Source organism: Bidens hawaiensis, unplaced genomic scaffold (genome assembly GCF_021521415.1).
Source record: "Bidens hawaiensis isolate Kalapana, Puna unplaced genomic scaffold, B.hawaiensis_p1.1 tig00021722_1, whole genome shotgun sequence".
Classification (NCBI taxonomy): Eukaryota; Viridiplantae; Streptophyta; class Magnoliopsida; order Asterales; family Asteraceae; genus Bidens; species Bidens hawaiensis.
The window spans coordinates 302,814-311,514 of NW_027493381.1; the positions used below are offsets into that span (position 1 = coordinate 302,814).

The window sequence follows — 8,701 nt, forward strand, 5'->3', positions numbered from 1 at the left end:
AAACGAGGAATTTGGTTTTTCTAAGGAATGGAAAATTAAAGAAAGATAGTGAGAAGTTGGACGCAAAGCAGAAAATAGAAGACTAAAACGATTTGAATATCATTAAACAAATTAAATTTCAAGCTCTTGAACAAGAGCTAAGCATTTCATAAGTAGAAGAGCCGAGAGCGGAAAGGAGGACCACTTAGAGTAACGAGTGATGGATTGCAAGTTGAATCTGTGAGATACCCATGAGAACAATTGAGATTTGTTATCGTCCCACATGTGGAGGGTGGTTTTTTAACCTTAGTAAAAACAAAAGCATTAAGTAGTCTTCGCAATACCAAAAGGTGGTGTAAAGAATAGAGCGGAGATTTTGCCCCCTTTATCAAATTTTATAGAGTTGAAGTAAGCCGCAAGTTAATTTACAGAGGATACACCCAAGAAGTCAATACGATATACCATACCACAAGGACTTCCAATTCCATAAACCTTTAGCGAAAGGGCAAAGGAGAAACGCATTTCAATGGATTCTTCCTCGGGAGAACCAAAATGTAACCGAGTGAATGTTAACCCCCCCCCCCCCCCCCGCCCCTCAAAAAAAATTGGAAAGAAAAAAAATTGTTCAAGAACAAAGGGGTCTTGTTTTGCCATAATATCCACGAAAACCAGACAATTTGAGAAAGCTTCACGTGACCTAAGCAAAAATTTCTAACTAAACTCACCTACAATTGTGTATTTATAAACCAGTTGTGACTTTGGGTCGGTGCAACGAACGGATCGTGAAGTTTGGTTGCAAAGAAAGTAATTTTCCTTTTTTTTAAAATCCAGGTGGCAACCGAACAAAGATAAATATCACCGTTGGGCTGGTCATAAAATTAAAATATCTCAAAGATCCAACTATCGCCGTCAATCTAGAAATTTAAGTTGTTGGTCAAGTTCCCTGAGTCAGGATTTGGTGTTGTAAACGAATAAAACCTAGCCATACTCAACCTATGCCACCTCACCCGACAATCAAATTCCAAATGTGTGACAAGTGAGATGGTGACTACGCTCATTACTAAAAATACATCATGAGGGGAGAGAGTAGGCGGGAGTAGTGTTCTTCTCCCTCCATGCCTGCCAACTCATCACCTTCCACCCTCCCCCGCAACCATAACACAGCCCGAGAGTAACTATGATAGCAAACTTTCGATGGACATATATGTAAACTAACGTGTCAAGAGTGCGAGCCACACAAACTTTCACAAAGGCATAACACTCCTAAACAAAGTATATATAATGCCAATATGTTAACAATGACCCCTTATGACACTCCCATATCTTAAAATACAAGCTCAAACTTATACATGTGTGTTGGTTCTAACAACTACTTATGTGTTGTTCTACAACAAATTATATAATACATATTGACAACTTATCAAAATTACAAGATCTCAAACATGTATATTATTCTACATCCTTAACCTCGGCTTCAACATCAATAACAGCTCTAGATGAAGCCTTCCCTGCAGACATATATCAATGAGTAACACATACAAAACCTCGTATTATCAAAAACCCGAGCGTTTAATCATTGCAAATCGGTTTACCTTTCTCTTGTTGCGAAAACAAATCGCTAAATGTTTCACCAAATGTCGTAGATTCCTTGGAGGATTTCATAGCATCACCCACCACTGAAAAAGGTTTATTACAATAGGGACAAAGCTGCGGTTCATCAGTTAACATAGATCTGCAACCAACAATATAAGAACCGAATCACAAACAAGGTTCCATAGTCCACACAATCTTCGACTATAAGAATTATGACAATAGGATCGAGTTTCTTACTTAAAAACTTCAAATTCATTTCCACAACTCCGACACTGCACAACAATTAAAATGTTACCTCAACAATTGTAGGGCTGTAAAGTGTAAGCAAACCAAACCGGGCGAGACTTTGTTCATGTTCGTTCGTTAAAGTTTTATCAAACAACGGATGGTCCACAAACGCATAACCGAACGAAATTTCGTGTTCGTTCGTTAAGGAAATATATTTGTCTGTATTCGTTGATGCCCGTTCGTTAACTCTTTAAGCGAACACAAACAAACTTAAGTTTAAGTGAACATAGACGAACACAACCGAAATATATAAATTTGAAATAAAAACTGTTTATCCCAAGCATTAGATATAAGCACCCGAAAGATATATCAAGTTTAACTTAATATGAAAGAAAACAAGTTAAGCTAGTAAAATAATAACTAAAAAGTATAAAAAAATTAAATATTTGGATAATATATCATAAAATATAAAATACAAGCAGCCTTTAATAAACAAAGTAACGAACATGAACGAACGTTCACGAACATAAACGAACACGTTACCTGACGTTCATGAACTTTCTTCATGTCCGTTCATTCAATTAATCAAATGGAATTCCTTGTCCACGTCCGTTCATTTATTAAACAGACAAACGTAAATAAACTTCCCGCTAAACGTTCTTTTCATTTACAGCCCTAGTTACTTCCATAACAAATAACAAAACTCCCAATACAATTTATCATTATGAGTTAATAACCTTACTTTGATTTCAACCATATCTTTACTAGCCCACCAAATAAGAGCTCCCAAACCTAAAACCGGAACAATCACCACAAAAAGCTGCCATCAAAACCACAACATATTAGCATCACCTCATAAGTCTTCAACACAATTAGGGGAAAGTTAACGTACAAATTAAAAAACTTACTAAACATGCAAACCAAATATTGTAATTATATATACAAGTAGCGTAATTATGTAATTACATCACATCGTAGTGCATATTATTACACTGCTTGATTTTGACAGTTAACACGTTAATTTAATTTGTATGTGATCCAAACAGTCAAACACAATTACATCAAATTCACAATCTTTATTATATCAAATGAAACTTAAAGCACATACCCAAATGGAAACAATAGTATCAAGAATCCACCCGAGTTGACCAGTCAACGTAAGATAAGTCAACCCAATAGCCAAAGCAAGATTACCCAAAACCCTTGATGTCCCACCATCATCACCATTACCACCACCACCACCGTTGAATTTAAGGTTATTAAACCTTACAAGAACCAATCTTTTCTTATTATTATTAATATTTATGCTCTTGTCATGTAATAATTTACCATTGGATTGAAAACCCAGTTGTTGATGGTAAAAACAAATGTGTTTGTTAATAGAATTGGTGGGTTTTGTGGAGTAAATTGTTGGTTTTGTGGGTTTGTGAGTTGTGAGAATATGTGGGATTATTATTAATGTTGTCATGGTTGTGAAGATGGAATTGTGTAAAGGGTTTATGAATAATATTGGAAGAGGGTCATGGTTTTCTTGAAATGAATGAATGTGTAGTGTAGAGTTGAAGTGTGTGTTTAACTAAAAAAGGATATGTTTTTTCTAGGAGTTCGGATGTCTTTGAGGAGATGTTTTTTACTGTGTGATCAATTACCGTTAGAAGTTAGAACAACCACTGTGACGGTAGATTAATCAATCACTTTTATCTTGGGTAGAGTTGTACAAATCGGGTTTTTCAAATACCCTGTATCGGATATGGAATCGGTCCGGGTATGACCAGGTTGGCAACACCCAAGTCGGGTATAGAACAAAGTATTTTTAAAACCGGGTATTTGAATACCATATTTCCAGTTATTGGTAAAAAAACCCTATTTTCGGGTTTTTTCCGGCTTTTTTCTGGTATAGTTAGGATTTTTAAGGTTACACTTTTTAGAGGTATTTTGGGTATAAATAGGGTATTTGAAAAACCCGGTTCCGGGTATGGAACCGTTCTGGGGGTATTACCAAGTACAAATTGGGTCCGGTTCCGGATACGGGTTTTGATACTGAAATGCCCTATCCGTACCCTACAGGTATGGTCGGGTACATGTTCTGGTATTAAAAACTCAGGTATAAAAAAACTCAATTCCGGGTTTTTTTTTCGGGTCTGGTTCCGGGTTTTTTGTGCACCTCTAATCTTGGGTGTTTCTTTTAAAATTAAAAGGCATCAAATGGGTCGAATGCCCTGCGTCAATGGTGCGCGTTACTTTTATGACAGACTAGCACATCATACAAGTATAAAAATTTATAACATCTCATATGGCTTATATGAACATTTTAGGTCACGTGGTTAGTAACTATATACTCATATAGTCATATGGCCCTAAAAACGCTCATTAAGCCGGTGTGAGTGTGTGACCATGCGACCCATATGATATGATATGTAACTGGCATGCCGCGTGCGTGTAGTCTGCCTCAAATGATAATGCACAGTCTGTTGTTGGCATTCGCGATCCGATGGCAATGTGTGGAGTGTCAAAAGCTGTGAAGCTGCAATGAAAGAAAGTAACAGCTAACATAAACTAGGGTTAAGCTTAATATACCATATCCGGAGTCTCCACGAGCACACGTTTAATCATGTCCCATCCACGGGCGTCGCCTTTGCCCACGATTCTTCCCTTCCCTCTCTTTTCTCTTCTCCAACCCACAGTATATTTTAACAATAGTATTTAAAATAACAATAAACCCTCACTAATATATTTTCTCTTTTAAGAAAAAAATAAACACATTAAAACGCGTTAAATTTGATACTTCATATTGGCTATATTAAAATTTATTTTATTTTACTCCATTTCTAGAATTGCATCATACAAATGTGGAACAAAACACCATAAAATCTCTTCACTCAAAACCAATTACACCTTTAAACTAATCAAAATACAACCTCTTTATAGGAGGAAATATCATTATTGCATATATGTTTATAGCATAACCTCTTACATAAATACCATAACACCCTTAATATGAATACTTTCAATCACTCACTCTTCTTCACTTTCACATCAAGCTCCTTGTATGGTGCAGCAGTGTATGCATACATTTGGAAGATTGCGAAAAACACCATCTCCACAATCACCAACGCGTTTTGCAGCGCTTGTTGGATATGTGTCACGTCAAGCCAGAAGTGATCTGATCTGATTATCCCAACTGCCACAAGACCACTCAATACAACTCCCTGCAAATAATCACACATCTATATCAAACCTGAAAATCGTGTCACACATGTGAACACAAACACGACACAAATTTTCACAGGTTGACTGACACCCATTTTACCTGAACTTTTTTATCGCATACCGATGCTTCATAAATAAAACTTTACAACAAAACATAAAAATGTATATAAAACAACTAGATTTATATTAATAATTTTTTAAGTTTTAAATTTTGGCTTAAAATACCCAACCAATTTCATTTATGACATAAAACAACTCGTAAACCTGCCGGGGTTGACACGAATACAAATTTTTTATTTTTATTGCATACTCATACTTTAAAATTAAAACTTTAAAACAAAAAATAAAAAATGTATATAAACAACTGCATTTATGTTAAAATAATTTTAAGTTCTAAATTTTGGCTTAAATTACCCTTCTGACAAAACAAATTTTAAAAAAACGAAAAAGAAATAATAATAATAATAAATGGGTCAAACAGACAAACGTGACCCGTTTATTTAAACAGGTTAGCCAGTTTGATCCAAAACCGGGCCCAAACTCACTTATACTAAATTCAAACCCACGAATCCGCCGTGTGACATGAACACTACCTGTTTAGCTTAACAGGTCCTACCAGAAACTGACCCAAACCCGTCTATACTAAACTCAAACTCACAAGTATCGTGTCAGGTATGTAAGGCAGTAATTTTACCTGCCAAAAACAGAAGAAGACGATTCCTTTGACACATAAGAATTTAGCGAGTGGCTTATGTGGGGCCAATTCTTTAGCAAATACATGATAGAAGACCACAAGCGCGTATAAGGCTAAAGAAACCGATACGTTTAAGATCATGGTGAATGTCCAGCTCAGCCAGTCGGGATATATCTCAAGCAGTTGAAGAACGATCATCAAAACAGAGCACACGGGGCGGATAACAACAAACTGCCATGTCCAATACTTGAGGAGCTTTAGGTTTTGATGGTTCAAACGGACCGAATGAGGCTGCATTAAAATTGTAAATATGTTAGTAGTAAAAATGGTAATATGAGGTGGCAGTTTCAACCCATTTAGTTATGTACGGGTCGGTCTGGGTTGTGTTTTTATCCAAATGGGTCAAGTAAAAAGGAGTTAAAAAAATGCATACAACCTCCTAAATCCCTTTTTAGGTTATTACTGATGATATTTTTATATACACATTAACTTATCAGCAAAATTAAAAGAATGGACAAAAAAAGTGTTTGTTGGTGAACCGACCTGTTTTGCCACGTACATAAAAAGTTATTTTCACAAGGGGTGTGCACGAAACTGAGATAACCAACGTAACCTAACCAAAATAACTGAACTAAAAAAAAACTGACGGTTTGGTTTAAAATTTTAAAATCCAACTTTTTGGTTAGGTTTTGGTTTTGCATCAACCAGAAACCGAAAGAAAAAGAATTTAAGTAATAATATATAAGAAATTGACAAATGGAGTAACCCGAAGTTTAAGCCCAGATGATAAATCCAAAACCGAATTGTTATCTAAAATTTTTTATGTAATTGGATCCTTCAATTTTTAATATTATACAAATTATCTAAAACGGAAATTTTAGTAATTAGTTTGGCTGAGCTCAAAACCGACCCAACCATCTTAGCTCTATATAGTAAAATTGTATGCCTAAAAACCATTCAAAACATATATCAGTTTTCCAAAAATAATTCGTAAAAAGAAAGAAAAAATGTAACTTTACTTGAAAAAGAGTCATGGGAAATGAATGGTGAATCTCTCTTCCTTTGATCTCATCAGGGACTATATTCTTGCTAATAGATATATTCAAATAAGTATACAACAAAGCTAAAAACTTTGCCATCACCTGCATTTCACAAACAAATTAAATTCTTGAAACAATATGTTACCCGACATTAAAAATACATTTTAAGTCTTACCAGACCCTCGTAGCATTCTTTGATCGAATCCAAGAACACGAAAAACGTCTCGCTGCCACGAATATCAAGCAGCCCGACATAAGAATCAACAGCATATATCGGTGCCATTAAAATAATCACTAGAATCGCCTTTTGTTCTTTGGGTTTCTTCCAATGAGAAAGATGATCTCTAAACAATTTCAACGATAATAGGACTGTAATCGCTACTAAAGCTCCAGATACAAGCAAAGTTTCTTGTTTATGAGTCATTTTGGTGATCTTCAACGCTAGCCGATTAGAAAATCACCAAACCTGCATAAAAATGTTGTATCAGATGTAGAGGTGTTCAACAAATCAAATTTTGAATTATTCGAATGTTAAAAATTTTGAAACTGGATTCGAATTTTTGAAATCCGATAACTAAAGTTGAATCGAGTTTCGACTTTTTCAAGTTTGATACGAACACCGAACACCCATAGTTGACAAAGTGCTCTTGAAATTAAAATCAAATAACAAATCATTAGACCAAGTAACAAACTACTCGAAATTAAATAAACAAACTTAAAGTGTAATTATTTCTTGGGTTGATCATTAGATTAAATTTTAAATGTCAGAATTCTTATCATTTATATAGTTACTGGTGAGATCCGGTACAAATAAAATTAACCTACTAGACATACAAATAACTAGAGTAATTATGATATAAAAAATACAGTGTGTAATAATTATTCTCACGATAAAAGTCACTTGTATCTGATCCATACACTATACTAGTTATTATGTGTTTGCATATATAAAATAATATATAATGCATAATTTGAATTGAAAATCACAAATTCGAATATTCAAAAACCGAATACGAATCTGGGATACGAATCGAACCGAATTTCAAGTTTTCCGTGTCCGATTCAAATACTGAGCACCCCTAATTAGATCTTCAATTTACAAGATCTATATGGATTTAATTTAATGGTGTTTAAGATAATAATAATAATAATAATAACCTAGTAATTAAGTTGAATAGAGTTGGCTACATGTATAGTATACCAGACAGAATGAAATGATTTGAAACAAAAATTGAAGTAAATTATTAGAGTCAACAAGTTCGATACTGTGATCAAATTTGAAGACATAAAGATCGAAAACAAGAAGCAATTGCACACAAATGGGTTCATCTTTAATTAAGGTTACCTGTTTGTTTGTTTGTTTGGTTTGTTATGCCACGGAAGTACTGAGGATTGGTCGTGCAGACTGTAAACTAAATGATATTATTATTGATATTATAAGTTTATAACCAATACCCCAAGTCCCAACAATATGAATCCAGGGAGGTAGGTAGGTAGTGTGGACTCTGAAACTCTTAAATCACTTTTAAATAAAAGCATACTATTATAACCGAATTATTTATTATAGTATTTAGACCATACCATATGAAAAAATTATATTTGATTATTACATAATTGAATATAATGTAATTAAATGTTTTATAACTGTGATTAAGAAAACTGAAATGGAAATGTAATTCCGAGTATGAAACGAAGTGACAGGGTCGGCTTAACGATTTTGAATATCTAAATCGAAATAAAGTTTTACAGTTTTTTCATTTTTCATGAAAATTGTGAATTAAAAAAAAGCATGCGAAACCGGTATACGATCGATTACGATATCAATACTATTACGGATCTAGTCGTTAGATATGATTTACGATTAGTATTACGTTACTATGTGCAGTGTGTGTGTTGAGAGATTAGTTGGACAACATAACATTGCTCAAACGATTAATAAGAACTTTTTTATTTACTC

General features: G+C 34.2%; 2 protein-coding genes across 2 annotated transcripts; both read right to left on the bottom strand.

The window, feature by feature from the left end:
• Window positions 1–1,237: 1,237 nt before the first annotated feature.
• LOC143564113 (uncharacterized) lies at window positions 1,238–3,268 on the bottom strand. The gene is made up of 5 exons (XM_077051488.1): window positions 2,909–3,268; window positions 2,543–2,620; window positions 1,810–1,844; window positions 1,572–1,711; window positions 1,238–1,487 (listed from the first exon to the last, which is right to left on the bottom strand). The coding sequence occupies exons 1-5, from the start codon at window positions 3,266–3,268 to the stop codon at window positions 1,429–1,431; spliced, it is 672 nt and encodes a 223-aa protein (XP_076907603.1). The 3' UTR covers window positions 1,238–1,428.
• Window positions 3,269–4,763: 1,495 nt separating this feature from the next.
• On the bottom strand, window positions 4,764–7,237 carry LOC143564102 (uncharacterized). The gene is made up of 4 exons (XM_077051482.1): window positions 6,920–7,237; window positions 6,724–6,846; window positions 5,705–5,995; window positions 4,764–5,009 (listed from the first exon to the last, which is right to left on the bottom strand). The coding sequence occupies exons 1-4, from the start codon at window positions 7,166–7,168 to the stop codon at window positions 4,812–4,814; spliced, it is 861 nt and encodes a 286-aa protein (XP_076907597.1). The 5' UTR covers window positions 7,169–7,237; the 3' UTR covers window positions 4,764–4,811.
• Window positions 7,238–8,701: the final 1,464 nt, after the last annotated feature.

What these genes read in the sequence shown, in the direction of transcription:
- LOC143564113 (XM_077051488.1), bottom strand. Translation starts at nt 3,268, where the DNA reads ATGACAACATTAATAATAATCCCACATATTCTCACAACTCACAAACCC. An exon ending in ATACTATTGTTTCCATTTGG is followed by an intron (nt 2,621 to 2,908) that starts GTATGTGCTTTA and finishes TTTTGATGGCAG; the next exon opens with CTTTTTGTGGTGATTGTTCC. An exon ending in AATGAATTTGAAGTTTTTAA is followed by an intron (nt 1,712 to 1,809) that starts GTAAGAAACTCG and finishes TGTTGGTTGCAG; the next exon opens with ATCTATGTTAACTGATGAAC.
- LOC143564102 (XM_077051482.1), bottom strand. Translation starts at nt 7,168, where the DNA reads ATGACTCATAAACAAGAAACTTTGCTTGTATCTGGAGCTTTAGTAGCG. An exon ending in TTCCCATGACTCTTTTTCAA is followed by an intron (nt 5,996 to 6,723) that starts GTAAAGTTACAT and finishes ATTTTAATGCAG; the next exon opens with CCTCATTCGGTCCGTTTGAA. An exon ending in TCTTCTTCTGTTTTTGGCAG is followed by an intron (nt 5,010 to 5,704) that starts GTAAAATTACTG and finishes GATTATTTGCAG; the next exon opens with GGAGTTGTATTGAGTGGTCT.